The 16,347-nt window shown below is 38.2% G+C and overlaps 1 protein-coding gene across 1 annotated transcript; it reads left to right on the top strand.

Annotated features, from left to right (window-relative positions):
* Positions 1–1,380: 1,380 nt before the first annotated feature.
* On the top strand, positions 1,381–13,566 carry TLR10 (toll like receptor 10). The gene is made up of 2 exons (XM_012552287.3): positions 1,381–1,509; positions 11,025–13,566. The coding sequence occupies exon 2, from the start codon at positions 11,085–11,087 to the stop codon at positions 13,473–13,475; it is 2,391 nt and encodes a 796-aa protein (XP_012407741.1). The 5' UTR covers positions 1,381–1,509; positions 11,025–11,084; the 3' UTR covers positions 13,476–13,566.
* The last annotated feature ends 2,781 nt before the right edge of the window (positions 13,567–16,347 follow it).

Here is a 16,347-nt window from a genome sequence, read left to right as displayed (position 1 = left end):
GAAATCATAAAGGAGGGAAAGGGACCCACATGTGCAAATAATATTTGTGGGAACCCTTTTTGTAGTGGCAAAGAATTGGAAAATGAGTAGGTGCCTATCAATTAGTTGAACAAGTTGTGGTATATGAAGTTAATGGGATATTATTGTTCTATAAAAAAATGATGAACAAGCTGATTTTAGAAATGTCTGAAAAGACTGCCATGAACTGAAGCTGAGTGAAACGAGCAGAACAGGAATACATTGTTCACAGTAATAGCAAGAATATGCGATGATCAATCATGAAAGGTGTGGTTTTTCTCAGTGGTTCAGTGATCCAAAGCAATCCCAAGAGACTTTGGACAGAAAATGCCATCTGCATCCAGAAAAAGAACTAAGGAGATTGAATGTAAATCAACACATGCTAGGTTCACTTCTTTTCTCTGTTTTTTTTTTTTTTTTTTTTTTTTTTACTCTCTCCCATGGTTTTTTTTTTCTTTTGCTCTTGATTAATAAAGCAATGTGAATTAAAAAAAGAAAAGAAAAGAAAAGAAAATTGGCATGTATTGTTAGTCATAACTACTCTCAGTTTTACTTAACTGTTTTCAGGAAATGCATTTTGTAGAACAATTTTGTTTGTTGGGATGTATTTGATATGTCACAACCAAAAGTATCAACAAGAAGGATAGCATGAAATTTGAATATTCCATTTGGAATTACAATATTAGGGTTTAGTAGATACAAAACGGGAGTGATTACATTCTGTAATCTGATCATTGTACTCAAACAGGAAAAACAAAATGGATGATGGGCATAAAGGGAAGATAGTTATAACTTCTTAGTCTCCCTTTCTCACTACTTTGTCTTTTCTCACAATATTTCTCACCATTATCACTATCACTATTAAGCAAGAAAGACTTATGAAAGGGTCTTTGAGGTAGGAGAAGGAGTGTGATCTGCAATAGTTGTAGCTGATACAGGAAACAGAATTTAAATCAGCTCCATCCATAAAACACCTACTATGTGCCATCAATAGCGTTAGGCTAAAAATTAACATTTTAGTTGTGAGGAGGTCAGAAAGGGAACAATATGAACACTAGGAAGTAAATGTAAATGAAAAACCAAAAGTATGTAAATGAACAAAAATAAAATCAATACTCAAAACAAATTAATTTAGGGGAGAAGGGCACTAATAATGGGGAAAGGGGGTGGGGAGGAATCAAGGAAGACCACTATTTGGGATTAGCTTTGAAGAGGACTGTTGTTGTGCACCTGTTTCAGTCATATCTGAGTTTCCATGATCCTATTTGGGGCTTTCTTGGCAAAGATCCTGGAGTGATTAGCCACTTCCTTTTCTAACTTATTTTACAGATGAGGAACTGAGACAAACAGGGTTAATTTTAAGTGGCTGGCCCTGGATCATCTAGCTAGTAAGCGCCTGAGGTCAGATTTGAATTTGTCTTCTGATTTCAACACCAGCACGCTATCCATTTCACCACCCAGCCGCCATTGAAAGAGCCCCAAAAAGGAGAGGTAAGGAGGGGGGCATTCTAGGCCTGGAAGACAACCTGAGCAAAATGAGCAGATTGGGAATGTGGAATATTATATAGAAGAATGCATGAGGCAAAGCTGTATTATCATTCAGGAAAGAGTACACATCTGGTACTAGATTGTGAAGAGTTTTACATGTCAAACAATGGAGATTGCCTTTCTCCTACAGGTAACAGGTAGTTTCCAGAATAAAGGAGTAAAAGAGGGAATACTGTGGGAGTAACAGTAAGCAGGCTAATAATTTTATATTCTGTAGCATCTTCAGGCATTTGGGAATAGGGAACTCACCTCTTGGGAAACCAAGAAAGTTTTACTCTTTCCCTAAATTTCCTTCTAGTAACAGACACTGTGATGTATTTTGTTCACTTTTCCTGAGCATTTCCTATGCCCTGATATTGCTCCAAATACAAAAATGCCAGAGCTTAGCTGGCAATACACAAGCTTTTAGTTAGGGGAGAGAATCAAACCTCTGTCCAACTGTTAGTAATTTTTCTTATTTGGGATTCTGAGCTATTGTGATGATATTAATAATTTTTGTTATAAACTCCATAAAAGGGCAATGAAAGGGATCCGAGGACTACTATATTGCACCTAAGCCCAAAGCAAGCAAAGTGTTGCTACAGGATGTAGTTGATTAAATCTCCAGTTGCTTATGAGAATGGAAAAGGTCAGAGGGAAGACATGTAAAGTCTGAGTGATGGGGCTTGGGTAGGATTGTTTTCTCCTTCTTCCAGCAGTGTGGAAGGAGCAGAAAGGATTGAATACTTTCCTCCACATATAGAGGAGATGTTAGACTTGTATTGTTTGGTCTCAGAGGGCAGGACTGGGGACGTTAGGGAAGAGTTTCAAAGAGATGATTTTAGTCTCAGTGTCAGAAAGAGCTTGTTAACAATTAGAACTATCCAAAAATAGAATATCCTGTCTTGAGAGTTTATAGTTCCCCCTTCATGTTGGTCTTCTCTCAGAGGCTGGAAGATCATTTCAAAGGCATGTCACAGTAAGCATTATTTTTCCATATGAGTTGAATTAAATGACCACCAAGACTCTTCCAATTCTGAGATTTGGTGAGTCTAAGATTTTAGGAAATGTTGAGGGACTGAATGAGATTGGTGAGCATGAGATGAGTATAAGAGGTGTTGGAGGAAGAATCAATTAGATTTATCCAACTAGTTGGGTATGGGGGGAAGGAAAAGAGAAAATAAAACCATTTCTTCTGGAGCTCCTTTTTCTCCTTTCTCTACCTCTTAAAACCCATTGACATCAGCTTTTGCCATCCCCCCTTTACTCCAAACTCTGCTAAAGAAGTAGCCCTTTCCTATCCCAAGTTTTCTATTTGTGCCCTTGATCTCATTGCCTCCCATCTCTTCAGTAGATTGCTTCCATAATTGTTTTCCCTCACTTTAATCTCTTCCTATCTACTGACTCCTTGACTGCCTCCAAACATGCTTTGCTGGACTTTTAATCATGTCTCACCTTCAATGTCCCCAAGGCTGTCATGAACTCCCTTCTTTTTCCACTCTATGACCTCATCAATTCCCATAAGTTCAATGATCATCTTTATATGGATGACTCCCAGAGCTGTGTCGACCCTAATTTCTTTCCTGAGCTCCAACTGGTAATTTCAGACTAAAAGACCAATAAGCAAATTGAGTTTGCTTCAGTTTATTCAAAGTTTCCCACTGAAACTCAATCTATCAAAACCAGAATTCAATATCTTCCCCTAAAACCTTCTCTTCTGAATCTCATTTTTGTCAAGAACACCAGCATCCTCCCAATTGGGATAAGGGGATTAGTCACAATACGTATTTTCTTCTATGTGTATGTATTGTTTTCCCCAATGGAATATATCTGCGTTGCCTGAGAGGGAAGGAGGGAACTTTATTGAGTGCCTCCTATGTGCCTGGCACTGGGTTTAGCATTTTACAAAGAAAATCTTATTTGAGAGCAGACTATTTCATTTTTGACATAAAGACAAAAGCCCTCAGTGTCTAGCCCTAGTATTGTTCCTTTAACATTGTAAGCACTTACTAATAGGTTATTGATTAATTGTAAGAAGAATAAGGACCAAAAAATAAAGATACATATTTTAGAAGCTTTTCATTTTCAAAACATATGCAGAGATAGTTTTCAACATTCACCCTTGCAAAAACTTGTGTCCCAAATTTTTTTCTCCCTCCCTTCCCATCATCCTCTCCCTAGATGACAAATAATCCAATATATGTTAAACATGTGCAATTCTTCTATAAGTATTTTTTAAATAAAATTTTTCACGTTCCTAAGGAGTGAAGTAAATAAAGAGCTTCACCATTATAATGTGAGGGGAAGAGCTATCCAAACATGGGACAGTCTACCTCAGAAATTGCCTAGGTCCCCATCCCTGGAGATCATTTAAGCTGAGTCTGAATAACCAACAATTAGTATTATAGTCTTATTCCATATTTTAGGTTGAGATGTATAATATAACCTTTAATGCCCTTTTCAATTCTTAAAATTCTGGAAGTCTGAGCCCAGTCAAGGAAGTAGGGGAGCAACAAAAGGTCATTTCCTTATGAGGGTAGACCGGATAAAAATATGGTATCTGGAGGGACATGAGTCAAACCTTATTCGTGCATATAATAATTTCTTGGCCAGGTGGAGTTAATCAGACAGAAAAATAGTAAAATAATTACACAGAATAGTTCTGCTTTTGCTTACATTCAACTCTTTCAGTTTCTATTTTGCTGAGGAGATTAATTAATATAAACTATTCTTCCCTGACAAGGTAAAATAGGCTGAAATTAGTTGAGCTCAGAGAAGTCAAAATGAGGTAAACTGCCATTTTTTGTGCTGACTAAATCATAAACTAATCAGTTGGTAAATGATTGAACAAATACTGTCCTAGGGATGTTGTGGAGTAATTTTAAGAAACAATAAATAGATGAAATTCTGAGAAGCTTAGAAATGTAGAACAAAGAAAAGTCTGGACAATAATATAAACAATGACTATAAATGTGAGGGAAAATAATGCTAAAAAAAAAAAAAACATTAGAGATGAGGGGAATAACTAATCTTGGTTCCAAGGGACTGATGATAAAATATATTCCCCTCTCTGTTCCAATAAAGAAGTGGTGGGCTACAGAGAGAGAATGTTGCATATATAGCAAATACTATAGATGATAAAATACTTATTTCTTTTTGTTACAAAGAGGGGAAGATTTCTAGGATGGGGTGTGTGTGTGTGTGTATATGTCCAGCCATATGCACAAAATAGGGGAGAAGATTAGGAAGTGACAGTGATGTTTAAAACAACAACAGAAAGAAGTGTTTAAAAGTTTTTTTTTTTTAATTCATGAGCTGACCTGAAATATACTTCTTTGATACCAAAGGCTGAATATAATTATCCTCCTTCAAAGAACCAGTTCACAGAAAGTTGACTGTTACTATTCTTCTTTGTTCAGAGAGTTTATTTTTCTTCTTTCTACACAGGAAGTTAGCATGTTACCTAAATCAAATACTCAAATTCTGGACCCAAGAAACACATTTTCTTCCCCGGTTTGTGTTTCCTTCTTGTAATCCCTTTAAAATGTTGTTTTACTTAGAATCCTTTAACTTGGATAAAGTCCTTCCCACTTGGCCCCAAGCTCAGCCACTCCACTTAAAAACACTTACTAAAAGAGATAATAAAAATGAAGCGCAAGAATTCAATATGTGCATCCTATATGAAACTGCCCATGAGCGGTAGGTGGCTCTCTTCCCCCCAAAGGGACAGGATTTCATCATAAATCTTGGCAGACTTGAATTGGAGCAAACTGGTCTTGTTTTCTCAAAGGCACCTGCTGCTTCTGTTGAAATAGTTGCAAACTTAAGGGTAAGAATTCTTCATTTTTCTTATTTATCTACTTCCAAGGTTCTTGCCCTGGGGTCCACAAAATCCCAAGAGAGCTTTGGAAAAATTTCAAGGGGGCTGTGAAGTTGGGGAATGGATAGGGGAAAAAATAATGCTTTTATTTTTACTAACCTCTAAATGAAATTGAGCATTTTCTTTAGTTATGAATGTAACCACAATTGTTTTAAGCTTCCCCAGAAAGCTGAAGGGATCCATGGCCCAAAAATAGATTAAGAAACCGTGCCATAGAGTAAAGGTCTTGAATTTCTTAGGTCTTTCCAAACTGCATGATATTGGATCTACTCTAAGGGAGGAAAGAAAAGTGAATTTTAAATAAGATTTTAGTGTTTGTGAATTTTTTTTCTCATATTGATCCGTGAGTAGTAAACAAAAGTATTGCACTGAAGATTTTTTTTAAGAATTCTGAATTAATATGTGTTTGAATTAGAAACTGTCTTGAATTTTTAAAAAAATTAAAAATTAAATAAAGATATTATATTGTCTATAGATAATTAAGTCTGAATTTAGACATTGATGGGCAGTTTTACTGGTATCCTTTCTTCTCTTTTTCTGCTCTCAATTCAAAATTATCAACATCTATTTTTTTATCTATTATCAACATGCTTTCAATTCAGCTTTTTGCAGTTTGGTGCTTATCTGTTGTCATTTCACCTAATTAATTTATGTCATTGTGCCCAAACCCAAACAACTCAAACTTTATCTTTTACTCCTTTTACATTCAAGTCCAAAACATTATCTAAGCTTCTAACCCTGACACCCAGCACAATACCTTTTGCTTATAATAAGCAATTAATAAATATTTGCTAAATGGCATTGGATTGAATTAAAACCATTCTCTCGGTTTTTTGTCTTCTGCTTTTCTAAATTTTTTTCTGCACCCTGCTGCCACAATAATCTTCTTAATATACCATTTTAATCAGCTTAATCCCTTCCCAAAGTTCAGATTATAAAAGCTCAGGATTTGTTTTTACAGAAATCGAGATGTTTTTCTACCTGAAACTCTTGAGACTGTGAGTCTAGGCTGGCTTGGGTGCTGCTGGGATATGCTTGCTAAATAATGGACACTTGAAAACCCAAGTCAGCATAAGAATTACTGAAGTTTATTAGCTATTAAGCAGCTGATGAAGTAGTAATTATTTTATTTGGTTTTCAGTTCCCTCTTGGTGTATTTTTTTTTAAATGAATTTTCCACATGCCTTCTCCTAGCTGTCTCCTTGGCAAAGGCCCCCTCTCCCAGGTATGCAATTTACTCTATCCTCCCCTCTGCCTCTTAGATCCCCTAACTTCCTCAAGACTTGGGTCAGGTGTCTCTAACTGAACTTTAATCCACTTCAATTCAACAGGGTTTTGTTTGTTTTTTCTGTTCTAGCTGTCAGTGGTTTCCCTCCCTCCTCAAGCTATCTGGCATTTCCTTCTGTAATGCTGGAGAAACTGAGGCAAGATAGAGATTAGAAAGTTTTTAATATTTTATCGCGAGGGAGAGATTGTCCGGGGCCAAAACCGGATCCATGTTGACCACAACAGACTGAATGAGACTTGAGTCTCAAAGCATTCAGTGGAGAATGAAGAATTCCGGGGATTTTTACAAGACTTCAGTGATCAGGAAAACAAAGGCAGGGAGTGGAGTGAGCAAGCACTGGTCAGTGGGAATTTCCAGGAATGGACCATAAATCTGGTTCTGACAGGTTGGGGGTATGGAAGGACCATAAATCCCTATAAATTGGGAGTGGAGTAGGAGGTCAAGCTAGAGACCGGAGGTCTGGAAGGAGAGATGAAGGATGCCAGCTAGGTATCTGAGATGAGCCGTCTGCTCTTATGGAATGCTAATGGTCAGGGCAACCAGCCCTGATTTACATCAATTCTAACAGTCAGGAAGTGGGGGGGGGGAGGTTGAGGCAGAACAATTCAGGAAAACTGAGGCAGGACAATTCAGGGAAACTGAGGCAAAACAATTTAGGGAAACTGAGGCAAGACAATTCAGGGAAACTGAGGCAGGACAATTAAAGGAAACTGTGGTATAACACTTCTCTGTGTAAGTTGTCCGCCTAAGCAAAGTGAAAACTTCCTGAAAGCACAAACCAACTTTTTGTTTGTTTCTGTGACTTCAAACACCTAGCACGATGCTTTGCCCATAGGTATTTAATAAGTGAATTAATACATTGGATTGAGTTGACTAATGGATCATACTGGAGGGGACAGAACTAAGCTGAGAGCTGATTTGGGTGTGATAAGTGTGAAATCTGCACAAAGGATTTGTAGAGAATGAATTGGGAAGAATCCAGTGACATCCTGGGAGAGGGAATAGTAAAGGAGGTAAATGTTACCTTTTTTTAGAAGTTACCTAAAAGTTAAAAAGAAAGAAAGAAAGAAAGAAAAAGCTGCAATTCAAAATCCCATAAATGATGATTCCCTAGATCTATTAGGATCTAGAATGTATGGGAAGGGACTCTTTTGTCATTGTACCTCAGCACCTACCATCAAGCTTTGAACATAATAGTCATGTAATAAAGGTTTGCTGAATTACATTAAAAAAAAAAAAAAAGAAAGTGTCTAAGTTCTGCATGTAGGCAAACTCAGATGAGTTTGAATTTTTTTCCTCTAAAAACTTTTTTATTGTTCATGGCCACAGTTCATCTCTTCGGGGAATAGAGCAATGGAAGAATATTTAAACTTAATATTAGCAATACAAGGGGGAAGGTAACTGGTTAGAATTAGAGCATGAGAATCCAGGAGCCAGATTCTTCTTATCTCCCTCTTTCAGAAAGCTGAAGGAATAGAACAGCTCTTCCAGCTGGAATGAATAAGACTGCATTTTTTTTCCCTTTATGTTTCAGGAGCTTCTAGATGGAGCAGTTGACACCTCTTTGTTATAAATGGACTCTTTCATTTAAAAAAAAAAAAAAAAAGCTCTTTAACAATGAACCGTTGATGAAAAAAATTAACAAATGAAATTAAGAACAACGATTGAGGACCTGAGCTGAGGCTGGTCTCTGAGGAAGTGGTAGTGGGGAAATTCCATACTTGTACCCAGAAGGGCATTGTGAAGTCACTTTAGTTCATGGCAAATTTTTGTGTCTTTTACTTATGCTTTTACTTTGTCTTTGAAGCCTGTTAACTTTACATCATCTGTTCTAAAACATAGATCTTTGCTGTTTGTTCTCCTTATCCCGAATTCAGCTTTGAAAATCCCTCTTATCTCCTTTTCCTTTTCCCTTTCCAAACTCACCCTATTATTTTAGGGGTCTGTAAGACTCATTTGCATTTTTCTTTGACTATATGATCCTCTGCCTTCGGTAGATCTTTTTTCATTCTTAAGCTTTTCCTCACCTTGTTCATCTGAGTTCAGGGGAGAGCTGACTAGGAATCCCTTTCAGTACCTTCCCCTTTGCATGAGATCCTGTAGATTTTGAGCTTGAAAAATCACACAGTCTAGCCCTCTCATTTTCTGGCCTTAGAGATGGCAAAATTTTGCTAATGTATGTGTCCATAGGGATCCTTTGTCAAGCTTTAATGCTGGATTTGGAATCGGGAAATTTAACTGATCCCAGAGCTAGTGATGTCAAGAGCAGGATTTGAAGGAAGTCATATCCTCTCGAGGTTTTTTTTCTTGTGATCAATTGAAGTTAGTGCTTTTGCTGTCCATGCTACTTTGGAATCAATCATGACTGAATCCTCATTCTCTGAGAATCTGTTTTTCTTTTTTGAACTTGGAGTGTGGGATCACCTCCACCTTTTGGATGAATGTTGGGAAATCAGTTTCCTTAAAGTCTAACTAGGTGAATGTGTCTATGTCTAACATCCCCCACTGGCCATCAGGGGTCCATGATGAATTTAACTTTTTCCAAGAGACCTTCACCACCAGTTCCTTTGCTACCACCATTCCATAAGCCCACCTTTTTTGAAGTTGATGCCTTCTGATGGTTATAATCCTTGCCCCCACCATCTATTAATCTTTATATGTCCTTCAATGCTTTAGCAATGGGTTTATGGTCTTCTTTCCCATCCTTGACCACTTCACACTGAAGAGTCTTTTCTCCCCCTGGCCTCTCAGTTCCTAGAGCCTTGCTTCAAATCTCAGCTAAAACCCTATTTTCTCTAAGAAGCCTTTTTCCAATTCTCATTAATGCCAGTGCCTTCCTTCTGTTATTCTGTCTATAGATTGTTTACACGGGATTATTTGCATGTCATTTTCTCCATTAGATTCTGAGCTCCTTGAGAGGAGGGACTTTCACTTTTCTTTATATTCCCATAGCTTGGACCATCTTTTACCTTTCTTCATATCCCCAGTGCTGAGCTAGTGCCTAGTATGCAATAAGTGCTTAATAAATGTTTATTGACTAAATGACTCCTCAACTCCTAAAACTTTTATGTCTACTTTAATTCTGCCATCCACCAAAACAATCACATGTCAAACTTTGCAACCGACAAGATCTTGAATACTGAAAAATCTTTGACCATAATCTCTCATTAAAAAAAAAAAAAATTCTTCCTCAATACTATATTTCCTGAACCTCTCTTTACCTTCCTCATTATCTCCATTGACGTTTGGCTATTCTGGCCCGAGATTTATCTGACCATCTACCATCTCTGTCACTGTTCCTGAACAGTAGAGCAGGGAATATCCGAGGAATAATACCCCTTGCTCATCTGATCCATTGCAATTGCGTTCTAACTATCCTGCACAATGTCTGATACATAGTAAGTGCTTCACGAATGCTAGCTGACTTGGGGCTTTCACTGCTTTGTGACAATGTTTTCATCCATCCCTTATTTCTTCATTATGGATTTTCCTACAGTGATCATCTCCAACATTTTTTTTTACTGCCTCCAACTCCATCCCTAACTCCCTATACTCTCAGCAAATCTGGTCTCTTACTTTACCAAGAATAATAAAGTTATCCAGTGGGATCTCTTTCATTTCTTTTCCTCCTCACCTTAAAACCTACATCTTCCTTCCAGCCTTAAAGATCGCAAAGGTTTGCTGAAATCAGGGCTTCCATCTAGCTATCTGGTTCCCTTGATCTTCTAGGGCCCTTCAGCATGATTTAATGTTAGGATCTGGAATCGGGGAGATCTATCCATATTCTCACACCGTACCACTACCTTTGTGACCACGGATAAATTAGTCAACCTTTAACTAGATGGCCAGTTAGCATTACTTCAGCATCTACCATATGCCAGACACTATGCTAAGAGCTGTGGGAGTCATGCTTCTAACGATCCTTCAGTACTTTATTCCTTTTAGAAAAAAAGCTGTCATCTACTCTACCTTCACAGTCTATCACTCAGCCTGGGAGGCTCTGACTTCTTCCTTCTCCCTCTTGAGGCTTAATTCAAACTCACCTCAAACACTAACTTTTGGAGGAGCCTTTTCTATCTCTCCTTGCCCCCAGTCAAATGAGTCTTCTTCTCTAAGATCCCTTGTCTTGTGCTCTGTATGCATCTTGGGTGAATTTATTTACACATCTCCCGCATTCGTATGATTGCTCTTTGAGAACTCACTCTATTCTTGTGTTTTATCTTTCTTTCTGTGAGACTTAATTAACCAAATGAGGTTATATTATCATCCAGATGTTATAATGTTTTATAATGTTATAAATTGTTTTTCTAGGCTTTGACGCATCCTCAGATGTGACTTGGAAGAACCAGCAAAAGCGATTGGAAGAAAATAATGGGAATTATCAGAAACATTTACATTCTGTATAGTATTGATCTGTCTGTGCTGTGTTGTGCTCTACTGTTACCTGGATTAAGGGAATTAACTACCACCTGTTCTCAAGACTATCTTAAAAATGTTCTTAAGGATATGTCACCAAAAGCTACCACAATGGATCTGTCCAACAAAATCCCATGTCAGCCTCAGAACCTGGACTTCAGTCCTTTCCCTAAGCTCAAAGTTTTGATTCTTTCTCATAACAGAATTCAACACCTGAATATGGACATCTTCCGATTCAACAAGGAGTTAGAATACTTAGATTTATCTTACAATAACCTGAGCAATATTTCTTGTTATTCGCTTCTTTCCCTCAAGCATTTCGATCTTTCTTTTAATGACTTTGACAACATTCCCATCTGTCAGGAGTTTGACAGTATGTCCCAAATGGAATTTTTAGGATTGAGTGGAGCCCAGATCCGAAAATCAGATTTGCAGAAAGTGGCTCATTTGCAACTCAGCACTTTCTTCCTGGGCTTAAACCATCTCTCTTACTATGAAGAAGGCAGCTTGACCGTCTTAAACACTGAGAGACTTCATATAGTCCTTCCAGAGAATGCTGATTATAGATTTATTTTGTGTGATGGAATCCACACTTCCAAAACCTTAGAAATGGCAAATGTCAGTAGGGATCAATTTACAAGCTATGGAAGTCAGAAGAATCCTCTTTTAGAGAGCCCAAAATATCCTAAAACTTCTCATCTGTTACTCAGTAACATACACGTACCATGGCAGGAGTTCGTTGAAATAATGCAATTTGTTTGGCACTCATCAGTTCAACAATTACAAGTACAGAATTTGATCATTGGAGCCCAAAGTGATTTAAAATCCAGATTATTTAACTATTCGAGTACCTCGATGAAAGCTCTAAAGGTAGAACATGTGACTGTTAGGACATATTCCTTCCGACAGGATATAGTCTACTTGTTCTTTACCAAAATGGACATCGCAAACTTGACAATATCAGATGGGGGGATGCCCCATGTGGTTTTTCCTAAATATCCCACCAAATTTCAGTACCTGAATTTTGCCAACAATGCCTTGACGGACGAATTATTTCTAAACACTCTTCAGCTGCCATACCTGAAAACTTTCATTTTGCAAAGGAATAAATTAGAAACACTTTCCACAGTGAGTTCTTTTGCTACCAAAACATCCTTGGTACACTTAGATCTAAGCCAGAATCTACTGCAGTATGCTGATGGAAAAGATTGCTACTGGCCAGAAACGCTCTCTACCATGAATTTGTCATCCAATAAATTTACTGGCTCTGTTTTCCAATGCATACCAAAGAGCATCCAAGTCCTTGATCTGTGTAATAATGACATCAGAACCATCCCCAGAGAAATTGAGAATCTGAAAGCTTTATGGGAACTGAATATTGCCTCCAATTCTCTAACTGATCTTCCTGGGTGTGAGAATTTCCAACGACTTTCTGTGCTGAATATCGAAATGAATTCCATTATTAGTCCATCTCTTGATTTCTTCCAGACTTGCCAGGAAATAAAATCATTAAAAGCAGGAGGCAACCCATTCAGATGCGCCTGTGACTTGAGAAACTTCATCAACCTAGAAAAAAAATCCCAGGGCTTGATGATTGGATGGCCGGATGCTTATACCTGTGAATTTCCTCTAGAATTAAAGGGAATTCTATTAGAGAATGTTGATCTGCCAGAATTATCCTGTAACACTCCTCTACTGATTGCTGTCATTCTGATAGTCGGGTTAATTTGGACAGTTATCATGGCGATGCTCTGTATCCGTTTGGATTTGCTCTGGTACCTGAGGATGATAGTTCAGTGGACTCGGGCCCAGCATAGAAGTAGGAATGTGCCCTTAGAAGAACTCAAGAGAACAATCCAATTTCATGCTTTCATTTCATACAATGAAGGGGATTCCCTCTGGGTAAAGAATGAACTGATACCAAATCTAGAGAAAGAAGATAGTTCCATATTGCTTTGTCTCCACGAGAGACACTTCATTCCTGGCAAGAGTATTGTTGAAAATATTATCAACTGCATCGAGAAAAGCTACAAATCTATCTTTGTTTTGTCCTCTAACTTTGTACAGAGTGAATGGTGCCATTATGAACTTTACTTTGCTCACCACAAACTATTTCATGAAGGTTCTAATAATTTAATTCTCATATTACTGGAACCAATCCCCCAGTACATCATTCCTACCAGATATCATAAGCTAAAATCTCTCATGGCACAAAGAACTTATTTGGAATGGCCCAAGGAGAAGAATAAGCATGGACTTTTCTGGGCTAACCTTAGGGCTGCCATAAGCATTAATTTGTCAGAATCGGGAAAGATGAACAGTTCACAGACGATTTCAGAGTTATAGGAAGAGCCATGAACATCATCATGAAAGATAAATACCTGGCACTGAATTTCATTTTTATGCATTTCTCCTCAATAAATCATTGTGTATTTGATGAATAGTTATTATGCACTTAGCACTAAGTGCTATGATATGCACAAAAGTAGTTCATGAATTTGCAATGTAGTCCATCATGGCGGTATGTCTGTAAATTCCAGTTACTGCAGAAGCTGAGGCTGGCTGGTCACTTAAGCTTGGAAATTCTAAGTTGCAGGTGGCTATGCTAATTGGGTGCCCACACTAAGTTCTGCATTAAATATAGTGGTTGGAGTTGGGGAGTGTGGGAGAATGAATGATACAGGGTAAGAAGCAGAAGAGGTCAAAACTTCCATGTTGATCAATATTGGAATTGGGCTGCTGTCTGCTAAGTGGTTTGTCAGGGGCCACTCAGCTTCCAGCTTGAGAAGTATGGGGAGACCCAGTCTTTGAAATAATAATAATAAGAAACAAGGAGGAGGAAGAAAGAGGAGGAGAAGAATGAAGAGGAGGAGGGAGGGGAGAAGGAAGAGAAGGAGAAAGAGGAGGAAGAAGAGGAGAAGGAAGAGGAGGAAGAGGAAGAGTAGAAGAAGGAAGAGGAGGAGGAGGAGGAGAAGGAAAAGAAGAAGAGAAGTAGAAGGAGGAGGAAGAGAAGGAAGAGGAGGAGGAAGAGAAGGAAGAGGAGGAGGAGGAGGAAGAGGAGGACGAGGAGGAGGAGGAGGAGGAGGAGGAGGAGGAAAATAAGGAAGAGGAGGAGAAGGAGGAGGAAAAATCTAAATAATGAATAAAAGTACGTGAAACAATTGGATGATAATTAAGTACAAAACTGTATAGTTTGGACTTTTAGATACTATAGCAAGAGGACCACAGAGCTAGAACAGGAAGGGGCCTCAAAAGCCATTCCATTAAATTCCTTTATTTTTTAGGGGAGGAAACCAAGACCCAGATAGTTAAAGTGACTTGTCCAAATACTCATTGAATGGAAGGATCGCTCTTGTTTGGAGTAATGAAAGAAAGTTTCATAAAAGTGATGAGAGTTCATTAGCAGCCTTGAAGAAAGAGCAAGCAGAACTTTAATCTATTATATTATAGACTGCTATCTGAAATTAACAAGGAAGGAAAATTGATATCTAATGAGAAGTAACTATTGGATTTCTCCAAGTCACAGATTCCTGAATAATCATGATTATTTTTGTTAATAAATTAATCCACATGTCAATGCAGTAAGAATCTTGCTAATCTATTTGGATCTGCTGTACATCATCTAAATGTTATGATCCTTTTGAATTCGTTTACATTTTTAACCCACATTCCCCAGGATTTTGTAAGTTAGTTACCTTTTGAGGTAGCTAAACTATCTTTAGTACCATTAAGGTAAAAAATACCTTCTACAACCTAAAAAGAATATTCCCATCTTCTTGAATTCTGAGATATGATCATCATAAGTGATGGTCTGTTAATCAAGCTCTGGACTCACATCATCCAGGTTTAATCTTGAAGATGTCTCAATCACAACACTGTGGTTCATTTGGTCCTTTGAGGGCAGCTCTGGAAGCATCTGAACTTGATCCATGTCTAGCATAGATCCAGGAATATTTAGTTTCCCTGCAAAAAATGAGGCAACAAAGATAGTAACAGAAAAGTTGTGAAAAGCCAAAGTAGAAATGAGGAAGGAATATGCTGCAAATATGGATTTCAGCCTGTGTAAAATCTAATGGGGATAGGATGTTGTATGGTTAAGTAGAAGTTTTCTGGTGCCACAAGACAGAGGATCAAAGCACCCCTCTTAATTCATTCTGTGTGATTGTTGGTTAGTCAATTAACCTTCCTGGGTCTTAGTTTCCTTATCAATAAAATGAGCTAATTGACTATATAGGTGCCTGAGGTGCCCTTTAGCTCTAGTTTTATAATCCCATCCAAAGTAAAAAACAGAGGAGTCCTTCATATCCTGGCCCATCGTGTAAGGGAACACTCTTTCTCAGGTAAGTGTAGTTTCTTTCTCCTTCTGTCCAGAAAGTCATTCAGGCCCTGAAGAATAAAGTCATAACACCCATAGGTAAATCTCAGGAGTATGAGAAGAATTGAAGACCTCACTGAAGAGCAGCACAGTAGGAATTGTGTGTTGTTGATTTTTTTTTTTGGTTGCCTCTAATCTCTTTTTCTCTGGAGCTTTGGTTTGTTCCTTTATTCCAAAAGCTGCAATCCATTTTTCTACTTTTCTCCTTCTGCCAGCAGTCCTGCAGCCCATCAGCATCCTCTTCTGCCTCCTCATCAACAAACATTTACTGACTGCTTACTATATACCAGGCATTGTGCTGTGGGCTGTGGCTACAAAGAAAGGCATAAATAATCCCTGCCATAAAGACATGCAAACTATGTACACAAGATATGTACACTATAAAGGGAAGAATAGAAGGAAGGGGGAAGGAGGACTGAAGAAAGTGAGAGTCTTGAAAGAAATCCAGAAAAAGCCAGAAGGTTGGAGGTAAGGAGGAAGACCATTCTAAGGAAAGGGAGAAGGGGCAGTCATTGAAAAGGGCCCAGACTTGGAAGGAGAGTGTCATATGGGATAATAGCTGGAAGGGGGCAATCCACTATAATGCTGGATTGTAGGGTATGTAAAGGGACATAAAGGGCATTAATCCTCAATAGGTAGGTGTGAAGGGTATGAAGGCTTTTAACAGCCTCCTCAGATTGTCACAGCTTCCACAGCCTCCAGCTTGGCTCAGGAGTTTTTAGTTCTTGTCCAACCACTCGACATCATCTTTTCCTCTCACTGACACAAATTGGAATTCTCATCTCCCTCGTACCTGCTCTCCAAGAATCCTCAGATCCCAGTCTTTCAATGCTCATGGACTTT

Source organism: Sarcophilus harrisii, chromosome 6 (genome assembly GCF_902635505.1).
Source record: "Sarcophilus harrisii chromosome 6, mSarHar1.11, whole genome shotgun sequence".
Lineage (NCBI taxonomy): Eukaryota > Metazoa > Chordata > Mammalia > Dasyuromorphia > Dasyuridae > Sarcophilus > Sarcophilus harrisii.
Note: the sequence above shows the minus strand (reverse complement) of the source record. Positions and strands in the feature narration are given on the sequence as shown.

Coding starts and splice junctions, on each gene's coding strand:
- TLR10 (XM_012552287.3), top strand. CDS start 11,085: ATGGGAATTATCAGAAACATTTACATTCTGTATAGTATTGATCTGTCT.